Source organism: Phalacrocorax carbo, chromosome 2, assembly GCF_963921805.1.
Source record: "Phalacrocorax carbo chromosome 2, bPhaCar2.1, whole genome shotgun sequence".
NCBI classification, from domain to species: domain Eukaryota; kingdom Metazoa; phylum Chordata; class Aves; order Suliformes; family Phalacrocoracidae; genus Phalacrocorax; species Phalacrocorax carbo.
The window spans coordinates 121,781,855-121,800,617 of NC_087514.1; the positions used below are offsets into that span (position 1 = coordinate 121,781,855).

Below are 18,763 nucleotides of genomic sequence, written 5' to 3' on the forward strand. Positions count from 1 at the left end.
TTCTTTTTCATCTCTTGGTATGTAGTTTCACTGGGGAACAAGACAGTTGTTAAATGTGTTTTTTTTTACACAAGAAGGAATTGGAAGGAAACAAGAAGACAAGAACTCTACAAGTAATAGAGGTTACTGTTCATTATGTTATGTTTGATGGATATTTAGCAAAAAAACAAACCACCCCACACATTGTAATATGATTGGTGTAAGAAGGGAGTTTTACCTAAATGATTTAATTTATTATTTACCATTGCAAGTAGCAAAGAATTCTTTACAGCAACACTACTGAAGGAAAAATGTCTAGTTCAGTCTCATTGAAATAAATGAGTTTATTTGTAACTTCTTACTTCATAGACTAACATGTAAACAATACTGAGAATGGTTTGTGCTAGTCCTTCAAAAAGGAGCATGCTTTGAATACAAATCTCTTCTAATATTCTGTGCCTACCTATGAAGAAAAGGGTAATGAATTCTTGCCTTCTGAATGACCAGCTTATCTTCAGCTTTATCTAACACTTCCCTGTCAAAGTTGTTTTGCATCTCAGACTGTTATGCATCCTTGAAGTCATGAATTCTGATAATTTTTTTCCCCTCTAAAACTACAGAAGCTGTCAAACAGTGGAGCTACTATATTTTGTACTTCAGTGGAATTGCAAATTCCATAAGTAATGCTCATAATCAAGAGTGCAGTAATCACCCCTGTATGCATCTCAACAATATTTCAGTTTTGATGGCAATTATGTCTGTTTTCTCTACAGTTATTTTAAAATATGTACTATATATTTACAGATATATGGAGTTTGGGGGTCATCCTCTTCATGTTGGTTTGCGGACAACCACCGTTTCAAGAAGCAAATGACAGTGAAACTCTGACTATGATAATGGACTGCAAATACACAGTGCCACCTCATGTGTCCAAAGAATGTAAAGAGTAAGTACAGTACTACAGAACTTGGAAGCATTCAAAGAAGTGGATGCTTGTTACCTTTGGGAGTTCTCCATGCCATATTATCAGCATGTGGAATGTTCCTTGCCTGTTAGTAAGATACTATGCCTACTGCTTTGCTTATTTGTTAGTATTTCTTCACATTGATTGAGTAGTTTTTTGGGCACTGGTATTGCATTTTTTTATTCTTTGTGTTGCTTCTTAATGAAGGTTAATCCAATTATATTTTTTGCCAGTGGGTTTGTACCACACTTGTGTGATGCTTCATTTTCATTTTACACAATGTATCTTTTATGTGTCTCAGTTATCACACATTTTATAAATGGTTGAAGGAACTGCTCACCACTGACGGGCTTTGGCCACCACTCTTGCTGGATAAATTACAAGGTGTTGCTGAGAATATTGTTTTAAAAAGGTAATGATTCCTACAGGCTTCTGTTCAAAATACAAGTTGTTAAAACCCAAGGATATCACAGCAAGTTTTGCTTATCTCCTGAAATTGTAACTCCAAAGCAACATTCTAGGCAATCAAGGGAGAAAAATATTCTGTCTGCAAATACCACATGCCACTTGGGAATCATGACTCATTTGGATGTGGTGTTTTTCTGCAGTGTTCACTGCAGCTTTTTTTATTTTTTGATATGTTCCAATATTTGAAATATTTCCCTATTGGTTAATGACCTCTTCAGTTCTTTTAATATATATCCCAGTTGCATCACTTAGACTATTTTGCAATGTTTGGCTGGGTTCTTGACTCTGCAATTGAGTTTCTTTTCATTTTCAATGTGAAATTCCAGATGCCTTAGTTAATGCTTGAAAACTGCATTTGGTCCAATCAAAAAACTAGAGCAGCATCTAGGATTATGTTATTTGACACAGAATGAAATTTGTTACAGCTGTGGTCATAATGACTGTTCCTCTCTTCACCTGTCATCTGTGTGGTCCAGGAATCTAATGCATAACATGATACCATAGCTGGTTTTTGTCTTGTCATTAGTGTCTAGCATTTCCAGTAACATGGAAAAGCTGCTCTCAGTGCTCTCAACAGTTTGAAGAGCTTTGTGTACAGGAAGAGGTTTAAGAGACCTCTTATCAGTGAACTCTATCGAGCAAATCTCTTGACATGCCGCATGCTGTGCTGAGGCCAGGAAACTTTTTTGCAGCCTTTTGCTTAACATGTTGGCTAATGCTAATTTGCTTAAATGCCCAAGTAGATCTGCTTTATCTACGCAATGTGTCAACGATGTATGATCAGTTACCCAAGTCCTCTGTAGGTTAGGTTTTCTTAGGGAAGAGACTCTGGGAATGTTTAAACTTTATGCTTGGAATTAAAGGATTCTTGGTGGCTTGGGATGCATAAGCAAGCTTAAAGTAGGAGGCACATGTAGTACATTCGCGTGGTTTTACTACAGGTGTAGTTTAAAAAAAGTGAAATGAAGTATATAGTTTGTTCCCTTTCTGTCATAATATTAACAAAAGCAAAGCAAAACAAGGCTCTCATGTCTCACCCCACCTTTCCTTTTGGTAAAGGCAGAGACCACAGTTACTAAATATATATCTGTGGCATTCTTTTTTTTTCAGTAGAGTTTCAAGAAGTTTGAATTAAACTCCATTTTTAATAACATACATCATCTCACACTTTAAAAAAAAAATTGTGATTACCTTTGTGTGGCTTTGCAGTTTGAAGTTACATGGCATATAGTTAGTGCAATAAAAAGCATTGGACGAGAACCACAGAACTTACATTCCACATGTTGGAGCAATAAAATTTCATTGAAACCATGGCTCCAAAACTCTATATTCATGTTCTGTTTGTTGTGCAAGCCAAAAATACCTCCCCCAAGAATTTTTCACATATAGTAAGTGAACAGAGATGTGCTGTGCTAATCAAGTAATCTTTCTCTCTTTATTTGGGGAATTTATGTACTTCCTTCCCAGCACTTGTAAACACTCAGTATCAACCCATTAGTAGATTTGTCACTTCATCATCCCAGATAGTGCTTTGTTTTGGTTCTTTTTCTCTATGGATAGAACAGATCGCTGTTCTTTCGGGGATACTGAAGAATCAAATGTCTCATAGCTATTTCAGAATAAAATATTTCTACTTATCTTGTCATTCCATATTCTTGTTGACAGCAGCAATAATAAAAAATTATATTTCTGTTATTTTACAGACCAGCCTGTAGGCAATCTGTCACAGTTGCACTGTAAGACCTATTAAAAAAAAACCAGAAAAATCAGGTTAAGAATCTAAGCATGGTAAATGAAAACTGCGGAGTTAATGATATTTATAGTTTTTAATAAGTACATTGTTTGTTTTAGTTCAGCAATATTTGGAATGCCTTTGAGAATAAATACTTTCCCATCACATCTCTGTAGAGATGTTTTACTGTAGAGTCTTCCAAAGATCTACTGGATGTCTGTCTGCTGGACTGACAGCAGAAAACTTCTTCCCATTGTTACTCTTAAAATGGCTGCTTTTTGCACTTTGTTTAGATTTATTTTTTTATTTGCAGTCTAATTACGCGGATGTTGCAGAGAGACCCGAAGCGAAGGGCATCTTTGGAAGAGATTGAAAACCATGCGTGGCTCCAAGGAGTTGACCCGTCTCCTGCAACAAAGTACAATATTCCTCTTGTGTCATATAAAAATCTGTCTGAAGAGGAACACAACAGTATAATACAACGCATGGTTCTCGGTGATATTGCAGACCGAGATACAATAGTGGAGTAAGTTGTCAGTTTTCTATATGCAGTTTGTTTTGTGCATCTGTCATTTTTGATTAAATAACGTCATAAGAACCTGGGTACTTCAGTGTTTAAATATCAAGCCATTCAGTTAACAAACAAAATACTACAATCTTGCTCTGTGATAGGATATTCTAGGATGAGAAATACTTAAGAGGATGCAACCTTAGGAAAAACTTCAAGAAAATGTGTTGGAACAGTGTTCAATTCCTGTGGTCGTTTGCCATATTGAGTAAACTTAACTGCTTTGAAATACAACCTGTTATTTGTGCTTCATATCTCATGGATATTTGGAGGTGATAAAATTCTAGCATCTTTCCCTTAGTGTGTTTCCAGTATACCTGAATCTTTGTTAATTTAAAATATTCCTTTTAGATATGTGATGGAAAATAGTCATTGAGCTTGCTAGAAAGCTACGTAGTTTTTCTAATAGATCAAAACCCCCAAATTTCTAAAAGATTCCCAAAATCAAATGAAGACTTAAAATTGTTTTTTCTATTTGTGTTTAAGGTGGAAAAACTGTTACTATCTTACTGTTTGGGGTTGGGGGGAGGCAGCAGTCTTGCTTCTTAAGGTTTTAGCTGCAGAACAGTGGTATAATTCTTTCTCTTTGAATGTCTGAATGATGCTTACTGGCTTATGAACTTAAATTTACTGTAAATTTAATGTGACAGCCCTACAATAATGAAGGTTTTTCCTCCCAGTTGTTGCATAAACAGATATTAGCACTTCATGGTGCCAGTGGGAAAGCTCACCATTGGTGCATAACATTAATGAAATACAATTTTATCATTTAAAGAATGTTTAATAAAGGAAGAATTACTTTTTTGGATGGTATTCTAAAGATACCCTCATCCAACTATAGGTGAAAGTACTAGATTTGTTGGCCCTTTATTTTTAATAAAACCAAGACATTCTTGTGAAAACATGAAAAACTATATGCTCTTCCTGCTATGAGAAGTACAGCAAAGGGTGTGAGATGCATGTCCAGTTTTCTAAAAACAATAGATCTATGGTTTATTTCATGTTTTGTATTTTCCGTAGGGCATTGGAAACAAACAAATACAATCACATCACTGCTACTTACTTCTTACTAGCTGAAAGGATTCTGAGAGAAAAACAAGAGAAAGAAATTCAGACCAGATCTGCAAGCCCTAGCAACATCAAAGCTCAGTTCAGGTGAGAATTTAGGAATCTAAATGGTTTCTTTTTCTTTTTTTTCTTTTTAACCTGGCTTAATGAGAATATTATTGAATTGCTCAAGTGATTCCTTAAAAAAAGTAAAATACTTATTCATTGCAAATTTTAAATGTCTTTAAAGTGCTGTTGGCACTTCAGAAGCTGTTCAGAAAGCAGTTACCAATAACATTTTCATTTCCTAACACTTTCAGAAAATCCCTTATCAATTTGAAGTTTGTATCTGAAGTAGTAAGTTTTCACACCTACTAAGAAAGGGCAGGTTCATTGACCTTCAGCTCCTCATACAAACTGTGTATGTTATGTCCCTGTAAAAAATTTTGTTGCATAATCCATAAACATGTTGATGGGGAATTAGTTAAAAATGAGAAATCGCTCTGAATTTGCTGTTACGGTTTAGTTGTTAGCATTGATTTTTAATGGGCCAAACATCCCCTAAATCAAGCTTAGAGCAAATAGCTGTAGCTTATGTTCTTTTTAATATCAGTTGATAGGCCTGTTGTCTAAGGAAAACTGGTGAATTGTTTCAATCACCCATTTAAAGATATTGCAATAGATTTGGGGTAGCTGTGTATGTTAGGGAGTGTTTTGATGGTCTAGGACTTAATTATGGTGACGATAGGGTTGAGTGCTTATGGGTAAGCATCGGGGGGAAGGCCAACAAGGCAGATATCATTGTGCAAGTCTGCTATAGACCGCCCAACCAGGATGAAGAGGCTGACGAAATACTCTATAAGCAGCTGGGAGAAGTCTCACAATCGCTAGCCCTTGTTCTTGTGGAGGACTTCAACTTACCAAATGTCTGCTGGAAATACAACACTGCAGAGAGGAAACTGCCTAGGAGGTTCCTGGAGTGTGTGGAAACTGTCTTGACACAGCTGGTGAGGGAGCCAAGTAGGGAAGGCACCCCACTGGACCTGTTGTTTGGGAACAGAGAAGGACTTGTGGGTGATGTGGCAGTTGGGGGCTGTCAAGAGAAGTAAGCAAGGGGGTCAGCAGAACTGCTCCCCTGGGAACTCTGGAGGGCAGACTTTGGCCTGTTAAGGAGACTGGTTGGCAGAGTCCCTTGGGAGGCATTCCTGAAGGGCAAAGGGGTCCAGGAAGGCTGGACATTGTTCAGGAAGGAAACCTTAAAGGCGCAGGAGCAGGCTGTCCCCATATGTTGACAGATGAGCTGGTGAGGGGCAAGACTGGCCTGGCTGACCAGAGAGCTTTGGCTGGAACTCAGGGTGGAAAAAAAAAAAGGAGAGTTTATGAGCTTTGGAAGAAGGGGCAGGTGACTCAGGGGGACTACAAGGATGTTGTGAGGTTATGCAGGGAGAAAATTAGAAGGGCCAGAGCCCAACTAGAAATTAATCTGGCTACTGCCATTAGAAGACAGTAAAAAACGTTTCTATAAATACATTAGGAACAAAAGAAGGGCTAAGGAGAATCTCCCTCCTTTATTGGATGTGGTGGTAGGAAACATAGTGACAAAGGATGAGGAAAAAGCTGAGGTACATAATGCCTTCTTTGCCTCAGTCTTTAATAGTAACACCAGTTGTTCTCTGGGTCCCCAGCCCCCTGAGCTGGAAGACAGTGTCAGGGAGCAGAATGGAGCCCCCATAATCCAAACGGAAATGGTGAGCGACCTGTTACACTGATTACACTGACACAAGCGTATGGGGCTGGATGAGATCCACCCAAGGGTACTGAGGGAGCTGGTGGAAGTGCTCACCAACCCACTTTCCATCATTTATCGGCAGTCCTGCCTAACTAGGAAGGTCCCAGCCAACTGGAGGTTAGCAAATGTGACACAGGAAGGGCTGGAAAATGGATCCAGGGAACTACCAAGTTGGTCTGTCTGACCTCCGTGCCGGGGAAGGTTATGGAACAGATTATCCTGAGTGCTGCCAAGCAGCACATACAGGACAACCAGGGGATCAGGCCCAGTCAGCATGGGTTTATGAAAGGCAGGTCCTGCCTGACCAACCCAATCTCCTTCTATGACCAAGTGACCTGCTTAGTGGATGAAGGAAAGGCTGTGGATGTTGTCCACCTAGACTTTAGTAAAGCCTTTGAAACCCTTTGCCACAGCATTCTCCTGAAGAAATTGGCTGCTCATCGCTTAGACAGGTGTACCCTTTGAGTAAAAAACTGGCTGGATGGCTGGGCCCAGAGAGTGGTGGTGAATGGAGATAAATCCAGTTGGCGGGTGGTCACAAGTGGTGCTCCCCAGGGCTCAGTGTTGGGGCCAGTTCTGTTTAATGTCTTTACCAATGATGTGGACAAGGGGATCAAATGTGCCCTCAGAAAGTTTGCCGATGACACCAAGTTGGACAGGAATGTTGATCTGCCTGAGGGTAGGAAGGCTCTGCAGGGGGATCTGGACAGGCTGGATCGATGGGCCAAGGCCAATTGTATTAAGTTCAGTAAGGCTCAGTGCTGGGTCCTGCACTTGCGTCGCAACAACCCCAGGCAACACTACAGGCCTGGGGAAGAGTGGCTGGAAAGGTGCTTGTCAGAAAAGGACCTGGGGATGCTGGTTGACAGTCAGCTGAACGTGAGCCAGCAGTGTGCCCAGGTGGCCAAGAAAGCCACCAGCATCCTGGCTTGTATCAGGACTAGTGTGGCCAGCAGGAGTAGGGAAGTGATCGTGCCCCTGTACTCGGCACTGGTGAGGCCACACCTCGAATGCTGTGTTCAGTTTTGGGCCCCTCAGTCCAAGGATGACATTGAGGTGCTGGAGTATGTCCAGAGAAGAGCAACAAAGCTGGTGAAGGGTCTGGAGAGCAAGTCTTATGAGGAGAGGTTGAGGGAGGTGGGGTTATTTAGCCTGGAGAAGAGGAGACTGAGGGGAGACCTTACCGCTCTCTACAACTACCTGAGATTGTAGTGAGGTGGGTGTTGGTCTCTTCTCCAAAGTAGCAAGCGACAGGACGAAAGGAAATGCCTCAGGTTGCATCAGGGGAGGTTTAGACTGAATATTAGGAAATATTTTGTCCTGGAAAGGGTTGTCAGGCATTGGACCAGGCTGCTCAGGGAAGTGGTTGAGTCCCCATCCCTGGAAGTATTTAAAAGATGTGTAGATGTGGCACTTAGGGACATGGTTTAGTGGTGGACTTGGCAGTGCTAGGTTAATGTTTGTCTTGATCTTAAAGGTCTTTTTCAACCTTAAGTATTCTATGATTCTATTAATTTTTTTCATAATTTTTGTTTGACAAAAACATGAATAAAAACTGTTATAGTAAGGTTCCCTGAGATTTTCAAAGCTTCAGCTTGTGATACAGTAAAACTAAAGGGGTAAGTGGGGCTCTGGCATGTAGTTGGTATTGATACATTCATTTGCTCTGCAACCAGTTATCAAATCATCCTGTATTTTCAGTTACAGCAGCATATGCTTTAAAAAAAAACAACCCAAAGACAGACAAGGCAAATAGTATAGTTTCTGTCTGCACATTGATACTGTAGGATGCATGTTTTGAACACATATTTTTCTGTAAAATTTTGGGTTTAATTTCATGAGTTAATTGTTAGACTTTAACTCAGGCTTAAGGGTTGACTTAGGATCTGCTGGTATAAAAAAAAAACACCTCTTTATTGGCCTGTCTTGACAATCTTTCCAGTGAAGATGAAGGTTGTGCTGAGGTATTTCCATTAATTTTTATTCTCTAACCTCCAGTCCCTTCAAAAGTTGCCTTTTAGGTTTTGGTAAAATATTATTGGTATGTCCTGTTAGCAATAATAACAATTGTTAGTGGCTAGTCTCATAATGAGAGAAGAATATTTAAATGCTTGTGCTGATCTTTGGAGTTGCTGCCTGTGTTCAGTGTTGTTAACCTATTGGTAGGATTTAGAGGAAAAAAAAAAAAATCTTGTTCATTCCAGAGGTTCCTTTGTGCATCTTTCACGCAAGGTCGCATGTGAATCAGTTAATAGGAATGATAATAGGGACATAAATGCTGTGGTGTCCTTCTGGTTTGTATCCATATTTTACTTTTATCAATTAGGCCAAGGAAGGTACTATCACCTCAAGTTCAGACTAAGTAAAAAAGGACAGCCCTTATAAATTAAGGGCATGCACTTTGGAGAACAGATTAAAGGTACATCATCTCCACTGATTGTTACCTTGGATTTAAGCTGAGATTTTGGAGGATTTTAGAGGAGTCTCTTCCGAATACCATTCCATCTACCTGAATAGTTAGTTGCTTCTCTCCAAACCTTTCAGTGGTTCTCAACACCTTTGTCACTTCTAGGTGAGACTGCACCCTGTGGTGTCTACTAGAGTAGCCTGAAATTTTGTTGCTGCACTTAAAAGGTCATTCACTCAGTGGTCACTTCTGTAGGAAATTTAACCTTACATGGTTACAAGTGCTTTAGAGGAGTTATTTTGGCAGACAACTAAGGGTTGCCTACAGAAAGAACCTAAGTAGTTTGGAGCTTGGTGTTACAGAGCTTACCTCTCTTCAGGGGTTATACTGTAACTTTTACTCTGCAGTTCTCTCTTAATGGATCATCCTCTTACTTTATGTCAAATTTCTTTTAAAGAAATCCAAGCAGAGCATCAAATGTGTCTAATACTAAGCATTAGTTATAAAACAAATTACTGGAAAGATTTGTGTTTACCTTCAAATGAAAATTCTAAAACTACAAAGCCTGCTTTTAAATTGTTTTGGTTTTTTTTTTTCTCTGCATCAATGTCACTCTTTCAGTAGAAGAGCTGCTCCAGTTATATGAGGAACCAGAACAAACAAGTTCATTGAATCTAAATCTTGATAGGAATTTGTAAAGTTGGATGGAGTAGTTGAAGCCTGCCTTAGGAGTATGAATGTTCTTTTCATGACAAGGACATCTGCATAAACTCAAACTCTTGCCCTTAATGGTCCAAAGGTAGTTGCTCCTTGTCTTCATGATGGTTCTAAATTCAAAGTGTTTATCTTGAATGACCTCATGGAAAAGACAACAAAGTTGTGCACTACTTTGATTTTGACACTTCAAAAGATTTAAAAAAAAAATTTAACTTGCTTGCAACGTGGAGCTTCTCTTCTGTCCCATTCTCCCCTCAGGCCTACTGGGAATAAGAGGAGGAGGGGAAGGGAAGCAAACATGGGCTGCTATGAGAAATAAATATACTGTAGTGAGGAGGTTTATTGCCTGGAAACTACAGTACTGTTAGGTACTATATTTACCCTTTATTGTGACAGCCACAGAACTCTCTTCCTTTTTTTGCTGACAAACCAGGCTGTTATTAAAGCACAGTAAATTCTTGAAATGTTTAGATCTTAATTTTCTGTTGCTTTTGTAGTTATGTTTCTAATTTATTTAAGTCCTATTTGTTAATCACTGACAGTTGTTTATGTTTAAAATACCCAGCACAGCACAAATCATCTGAAAACTGGGTCAGTGGTTCCCAGTGTTTCTGGCGTCAGCTGGGGCCTAAGGGAGGATGCCAGTGTCGAACCAAGGAGGACCCCAGCCTGGGCTCCACTTCTTGTCTGGACAGCTTGGGTTGGGGCTGCTAGTTGTGTGGCCTCCCTCCAGGCAGAGTTGCTCACCGGAGGGAAACTGGTGGGAGAGCACCAGCAGCTCCCAGTGCCCAGCGAGACAGGAAGAGTCCACGTGGCTCCTCCCAGGGAATGGAGCTCATGCGGGTGTGTGGGCATCCAGGTCCTACTACTGTTAGAGGATCCTGGTGGGTTTTGGTATCACGGCTTTGTTAAGCAAAACCGAAGCTAGCACTTTGAAACAAAGGCTGCAGTTAGGCTTGATGAGTTTAGCATTGGCTTTATTAAAGTACTCTCCTTCAAAGTTAATACAGTTAGGAAGATAGTTGTCAGCTGTTTCCTCTGTAGGCAGGCATCTCACTTCAGGATCCCTTTCTATCCAGCCATTACAGAGGGAGTCTTGAACAAACGCAGTCCTGCTGCAGGTGCTTTCATTAACTTCAAACACTTAAAAAGAACATGTTTAGAATAAGAATATCAGGTCTCTGAGCTTTCCTTGTTGTCTTCAGCTTGACCTCTTAACACAGCAGAGATCAGGAAGTTGGTATGATCCTTCCATCTTCATATGCAGGCCATCCAAGCAGGTAGCTGGGGTGTCACACCTGGGGTGAAACATTCTGTGCTGCCACTCCTGCTCTCCTCCTACACCTTGCTTCTAAACTGGGCTACAAATCATGCAGCCCTTGCTATTGGCAGACCTGAAGTCTGGTTGGGAATGCCTTGTAATAGGATCCATATGTGAACAGAGGTCTCTACTACAGCTTTTCATGCAGTATGCTGGAGTATTTTAGTTACGTAAAATTAAGTGATTGGCAAACTTTTTTAATGTAAAGCTAACTTAGTTTGAGAGGCTAGAAAAAACTTCTTGGTCTCCACAAGAAATGTGGGGCTTATGCGGAATGAAGCAATTGAAAAATTATTCAGTGTTAAGGTGTCGGCCTGTAGGCGTTGGTCTTTTGGATCAAGCTTTCAAAATACAGAGAGGGAGGGAAGACTGACAGTCTTTGTTCTTAATTGATTCTGGGCGCTTTATGGGAAAATTATATTTCAGGATTTAAAGTAAAATACAAATCATTAGATCCTGGAGTTAAGAGATCAGCTAACTGTAAAACTGATTTACACTCAAGTGTTAGTTTCATTTTGATTTGAGCTAATGCTAGTACACAGCCATACATTTTGAACTTTGATTTACAGTTTATTCAAGTGTCTCATTCTTAAACAGCTTGAGTCCTCAATTCATGCAGCTGTATTATTCGAGTTGCTCAGCTAAGGTCAAATAAATGTATAATCTCAATTCATGTGTGCTTAAAATTAAAGGGGATTTTGTAGAATAGAGGTTGGTCTGAATGAGACTTACTGAAAATTAGAGAATGTTTCCTTCTGACTTAACTTTTCAGTCTCATGTTAATTCTAACCTCATTTTTATATTAAGAATACCGGGGGGGAAAAACAACAGAAGCTTCAGATGAGAAGTAGCTTGCAGTACTATCTTAAGTTGTGCTTGAATCAGCTCGTATCTTCCTCTAGGTACTGGTGGTTCTATACCTACTTCAGACTATATTCTTTGAGACACAATTTTTAAAAGGTTTTTTTTATTGTTTAATTCATTTTCTGAGAGCAGTGAGCTCTCGAGGTTTCATTTGACAGTAACCAACATAATGTCTAAACTATACTTTCGTATATATGATGTTCCTTTCAAGTACCAGCATTTCTGAAGGAATACACATTCTCCCAGGTTTGCTGTTACTCAGTCCTGTTATTTACAAACATGCCACTCAGCAGGCCAGTTTGTGTGGCAGCACTCATGCTTCTCTTGTGCAGATCTTACCCCTTCTTACATGTTCTAAAATGCTTGCCATGATCTAACTTTTCTTTCCTCCTTTATAATTGGTTTTAGGCAATCGTGGCCAACAAAAATCGATGTACCCCAAGACCTGGAGGATGACCTTACGGCTTCTCCTCTGTCCCATGCAACTGTTCCTCAGTCACCAGCTCGCACAGCTGAGAACGTTCTCAACGGCCACAGAAGCAAGGCCCTTGGCGATGCAGCAAAGAAAGAAGATATCCCTGAATTAGCTGGACCAGCGCTTTCAGCAGTCCCGTCAGTGAGCTTAAAACCCACTACAAGTGGCAGGAAGTGCTTGTTCAGAGTGGAAGAAGATGAAGAGGAGGATGAAGAAGATAAGAAGCCTATTTCTCTTTCTACTCAAGTTGTTCTGCGCCGTAAGCCTTCAGTTACGAATCGTCTTACTTCGAGAAAAAGTGCACCGGTCCTCAATCAAATCTTTGAGGAGGGGGAGTCAGATGATGAGTTTGACATGGATGAGAACTTACCCCCAAAGCTCAGCCGGTTAAAAATGAACATTGCTTCACCCAGCACAGTGCATAAACGCTATCACAGGAGGAAAAGCCAGGGGCGGGGCTCTAGCTGCAGTAGCTCAGAAACGAGCGACGACGACTCGGAAAGCAGACGACGCCTAGACAAAGATAGTGGGTTTACCTACTCCTGGCATAGACGGGATAGTAGCGAAGGGCCCCCTGGCAGCCAAGGCGATGGTGGTGGACAAAGCAAACCAAGTAATGGCAACGGAGGGGTCGACAAAACGAGCCCAAGTGATAACAACAAGGGTGGGGGGAGTCCCTCCGGGAGCTCCAGTGGTAGCACCAACAACACTTCAGGTTCCACTCGTAGGTGCGCTGGATCCGGAAACTCAATGCAGCTATCGTCTAGAAGTGCAGGGGAACTGGTTGAAAGCCTGAAGTTGATGAGCCTTTGCCTAGGTTCACAGATTCATGGCAGCACTAAATACATTATTGATCCTCAAAACAATCTGTCCTTTTCAAGTGTAAAAGTACAGGAGAAATCAACGTGGAAAATGTGTATAAGTTCCAACGGAAGCACAAACCAGGCTTCATCGTTGGGCAACCTAAAATTTTTTTCTGACCAAATGTCAGACACAGCAAACGAATTGGAACGGATAAAGAACAGGAACTTGAAAAACAATGTGCTACAACTACCTCTCTGTGAAAAGACGATATCTGTGAATATTCAGCGGAACCCAAAGGAGGGGCTGCTGTGTACCTCCAGTCAAACCAGTTGTTGTCATGTCATTTGACAATGACCTGACTTTAATAGCTCGATCTACTTGACAGCATTATTCTTCCTGTTCAGAGCTGTGAACACCTTGTCACCGGACCCCCTTTTGTTGTCTTAAGATTTTTAAGTGGGCTTTGAGCAGTTATTTATTATACTTTAAGTTTGTGTTTGCTTGATGGTATGACAATGCATGGTCTTTGCATGCTGCTAGCCAATATGTTTTTCTTTTTCAACAAAACAGAATATTTTATTGTGTAATTTTTACATTTATAATTTTACTATGGAAGATCCAGATTAAATTAAAATAAATACCTGGATCTTCATGTAAATGGAGCACTTAGAAGTTTCATGTTCTGCACTTAAACTAGAGAGAGGAGCTTTTGTTTGCTTGTGAAATGTTAATTCTTGTTCTGACCTTCTGTGATAACTAAAATACGTGATATGTGGCATACTTCTATGTGTCTGAAACAGAACCAAAGCAATAATGTTTTGATGCTGAAAACTCTTCAGGGAGCTTTCAGATGTTCCAAGGCTTGTACAAAGCAGAGATGCACTGAAAATTAGTGATCTTGAAATACGATTTTAAACCCACACCTATTTGTCTTAAGCTATGATACGGATGAAGTTGTGGCTCAAAAATCAAACTGAAAAGATCTCGTTTTGCTGCAGGCAGTTTTCTTTTAAAAAAAAAAAAAAAAAGGCAAGTAGATTTGTAAGGCAGCTTTCTCCCATAGAAATGTGTTAATATTACAAGCAGACAATCTTCTTTTTTAATATAACAAAGGTAAATTATTAAGTCTACTTCTGAGTTTTTACATGCTAACTGAAAATAAAGTATTTGTATGACTTACTTTTGTTATTAGTATATCATGACACTTAATATTTTAGGCTTTTACCCTGTAAACCTTCTCCCTTATCCTCCTCTCCCCTCCCATCCCCTCCCCACCCCGTGATTTCAAAAGGCAATAAGGGATGGAAAACCTTTAAGTAATTGGATTCAAATTCGAATTGTTATTGTCACATTTTCCTCATGATTACTCTTTCTGAGACTTAAAATACTGCTGTTCCCCACATGTACACCACTTATTTTCCCCTCAGTAATCATGCTTTTTCTTAAAGTCCATTTAAAGTAGCAGATAGGAACGTATTTGTTTTACAGCTCTTAGCCTTTCTGTCAGGTTTCCCATTGCCATGGCAAGGTCTTGATTTAGAGTATTTCTGTACAAAAGGATACTTTTGACCAGATGAATTAACTTTGTGGAATTTTATTACCTAGAATAAAATATATTGCAGATTGCTAGTTTTGGGAAGGGCAAGAATGTTTTATTTTTTCATGCTGTGCACTGGGTCTTCTAAGCAATGCTAGTGAAACTGGTGGTATTATGTAGCAGCGCCCTGGGCAGACAGTGGCCGTCTGAGAGGAATTTACGTTGTCGAGCATCTTGTGACACTTGCAGAATGGTCAAATACAGCGCATTTCGCATCCACCGCAGAGTGGGCAGAGCACCAAAGAAAGGCGTTACGCTTGGTCATCGTTTCTACAGCTCATGACAGCTCTTCTTGATGAGCGAAAGGCTTTACTAAGAGAGTCTAAATTGCATGGGGTGTTCTTACTGGCTAGCCTAGCCAGGGATATTACGTTCTGCTTCCTAAGCAAGGCAAAGGATAAGCGTTTTACTTCTCTAAGTTTTAAACTCTAGTTGCAGTTTAGTCAGCGTGATACTTATAAATCAAAAGCTACAAGAGCAGATGTGTGGGTGAAGCCATAGAACATATTTGCTTGAAATTCCTGAGCAGGGATCTTACCAAGGGCCAGAAATGAGATGTGTGGTTCACAGACAGTGAGCGTAACATCCAAGTAGGAGATGAGTTTTTAAAGGGCATTGGCAATAAGCTTATTTGTTGCAGCTTTTTTTCCAAGTATTGTAAATACTCTTTCCTGATATTATGTACAGCCTTGGAATGGCACCTTTTAACTAACCCCAGGTGTATTTTGTTTCCAATGTTTTTATATACGACTGTATATATGGTGCTCACTTTAGAACAGCAGTGTTGACCATTTATGCTGCATAGTTGTATTATAGCCTTATAGCTGTGTGTGGTTGGTTGAACCTTTGGGTGTACAGGTGTCAGTCTGAGTGGTGTCCCTTATCCCTTTGTTGATAGGTGAATGACTGTGCATGTGGTGTATGTCGTATTATGTCGTCATGTAAAAGGAAGGGCGAGAATAACCACTACATTAAGATAATATTGGACCAAACTATTTAGAGCGAGTAAACAGATTCTTGTACCCCTTAACGTGTCTTTAAAAGTTGCATATAGTTACAGTAGTGTATAAATTAAATATTGTGGGAAAACAATTAGTCTTGTATTTTTCTGTATGTGTGTATATAAATATATATATAAAAAAATAATGTACCTCTAGCAACTTAATCTGTATTTAAGATGTGACAATCTTGACACAGAATTTTAAGAGTAGCAGTATAAATAAGCAGAATTACTGAACAGAAATATAAAAATTTCTCACCAAGAAAAGAGTCCATGTGCGTGTGTTAAGAGGGTACAGAAATATCAGCTGGTCTTATTGCTTCCAGCAATGTTTGGCTTTTTCATTGTATAAACATTCACGGTGTGCGACAGAAATGGAAAATCCGGTTAATAAAAGTGATATCTCAATTGATGCATAACCCATGACTTGCACGTCAATGCAGTTTGTTACTCCTGGTGTTTCCTGCGTAAGGGCGGGCGGCACGAGCTCCTGCCCGAGTCCCCACAGCAGAGGCCAGGCCCTCCGGAGGCGCCCTTGCTGGGTCTGAGTTCTCGGTACCGAATAGCTCACGCTGAACAGCGCTGATCAAGTTCACGCAGGGTAATAAATGAAAATAGAAAGCAGTAGAAACGTGAGCTCAGCTGCCTTGAAAAAAAAATACAGCTTTGTGTGTGGATGCCTGTTAACCTGCAGGCTTGCAGTTCCACTCTCGCGTAGAGCAAACCTGTTCATTTGGGCTTAACAGTTGTCAGGGTTGGCATCTGCTAAAAGCTTTTTGTTTAACGGCTGAGGCTGCTGTTTCTTAGGTGGAACTTCAGAATGATTTAAATGGTTTAGTGGACTTTACCGAGCTGTTCTTCAGCTGGAGAATGTCGCTGACAGATGTGTCCAGCTTACCATCACGTTGTGGCAGCTGATGCCTGGCAGCTCTGGAACACAGAATCCAACAGGCCTCACAATCTGAGTCAAAATACTTGCTGTGCATCTGCCCAAGTCAGTCAGATGAGTCTTATCTCAGCCCCACATGTGTGGCTGTTAGCAGCTGTGGGAGGGGTACCTCACCCACCCCTGCTGTAACTCCTGGGGAAAACGCGGTGCTTTGCTTGTCTCAGGTGTTTCTTGGTAGATGAAACAGCTGATTGGTTGTGCACCAGTTTGCCAGCTCTGCATGGGTGATGGGGAAACTGGTATCAAAGTTGCCCAGCATAGGGTGAATGGTTTTAATCCAGACCTAACCCAGTTATGATTGTTCTTTGCAATGTAAAATAGGTAATAGTAAAAAAAGCCGCCTGATACCAGTCAGGGCTGATGCTATCAGCAGTGAGTAGTGGGGTGTGCTGACTGTGCACCAAAAGGTGGGCGCCTTACGACAAAGCTGCTCTCGCCCTGTGTGAGCATGCCCGGCCTGTGTCTGGGAGCTGTGTTGGTACACGAGTGGCGAGAACAGCTGAAATGCCCAGGCTCAGTCCAGGTGTGTGCTCTCGCTGTCACTGCTCACAAACGGCCATTCCTCGATGTGTTGTGAGGAGAGTAATGTTTCTCATTGCTGTATTTTTTTCCAAGGTGCCATGAAGAGTGGTTCAGGTTGAAGAGCGGGTACCAGCATCCGCCAGTGTTTCCGGAACATCATCAACCCGTCTGCCCCACCAGAGTAAGAGTAAGGTGTGGGGGCCAGTTCTGGTAGCTGCTGCGTGTTGCCAGTTCACCTGTGGAGACGTCCCTGGTTGCCCTGTGGTTGGAGCGGTTCAGCACAACCTGCTCGCCTGCAGCGACTTAACTGCTCATGAAACACTGGCTGTAACCAGCCAGGGATGGGCTGGACAGAGGGTGTTTGGCACATCACGGGTCATGTAATTATATGCAATTAATGTGTGATTGCTTTGTGATTGGCTTGTGGGGTGAGGCTGTACCCATAGGCTTCTGCTGCTGGTACCTGGCTGCTGCTGGTGAGCCCCTGACGCTGCTGAAGGCAACATGGGGCTGAGGCGGCGGCAGGTGAGGTATGAATCTTGTACCACCCACCTCTTCTTTAAGACAAGGCCAAGCAATAATATCTCAGTAGCTAGTGCACGTAGGTCAGATTTTGTTTTTAATGACCTTTTCATTGGCGAGTAAAGAAACACGCTAGTCAGTTCCAGAGAAATCCCAACATGGCAATAATCAGAGAAGGGGCAAACTGGAATGTCCCAAACACCACAGGCAGCCAAGCCACCCCAACAGCCTTTCCCATGGCTGAGTTTACGTGGATGAATCAGACCAGATCTGTCTGTCACTGGCTCCAGATTACGACTCGCTTTCAGTAAAAAGCATTTGAGCAATAACACCTTGACATGACTGTACTTGGGAAAGCCTAACAGTGACTCACTGGTCGAGCTGCTGACTGTGTGCAGCCAGCGCGGCTCCCTCGGTGAAGTCACGTCGGTGCAGTGTTTCGAGGGACAGCAGGATTGCCCTTCCCTGGAGCACGTCGCACATCGGTGTAGCTGCTCGAGCCTGCTCTCCCTGCTTGAGCCAGAGCCTGCCTTTTTGGTTTGGTTTTTTTTTTTTTTAGCTTAATGTTGTCATTACCTGTAACAAGTGTGTATTACAAATGACAGCAATTTCTAGAAGTCAAAAACCCTGGATTAGTGACAAAGTCTGTTATAGTAGGGGGAAGAAAAAGAGAGATGATTTCTGGTAGAAGAACTATGTTATATGAAAAAAAAATGCAAGTATACTTGATACTTCAGAGGACTTAAAGTGTGGGGTTTTTTTAAGGACTTCACTAGGCTCTCAGACGTGCCATATCAGACTTCCTTAGCTATTGATTTCAGGAAACCCTTGTGTAACATGTTCCTCTTTCTTCCCTCTCACTACTCTCTCCTGAGAAACACAGGGCTGGGACGCAGGAGGGAAGGATCCGTTTTTCTCTGGGCACTTGTGTGCCACACACATTCGTGTGAGTGCCCAAGGCCTGGGAGAGGCTGGGCTCAGCGCTGCAGACCTGGGAGTTGGCAGGAAGGGTGGATGAGCACTCTTACACCATGCCCA

At 41.3% G+C, this 18,763-nt stretch overlaps 1 protein-coding gene across 2 annotated transcripts in view; it reads left to right on the forward strand.

The window, feature by feature from the left end:
• SNRK (SNF related kinase) overlaps positions 1-16,151 on the forward strand; it is a 45,980-nt gene extending 29,829 nt beyond the window's left edge. The window contains exons 4-8 of one of the 2 annotated variants that reach the window (XM_064444168.1): positions 784-925; positions 1,245-1,355; positions 3,457-3,669; positions 4,732-4,866; positions 12,265-16,151. In XM_064444168.1, the coding sequence (XP_064300238.1) occupies positions 784-925; positions 1,245-1,355; positions 3,457-3,669; positions 4,732-4,866; positions 12,265-13,483 (1,820 nt within the window). In that variant the 3' untranslated portion in view covers positions 13,484-16,151. The remainder of the gene's footprint in view (positions 1-783; positions 926-1,244; positions 1,356-3,456; positions 3,670-4,731; positions 4,867-12,264) is intronic. The other variant, XM_064444169.1, reaches the window with a different exon arrangement.
• Positions 16,152-18,763: the final 2,612 nt, after the last annotated feature.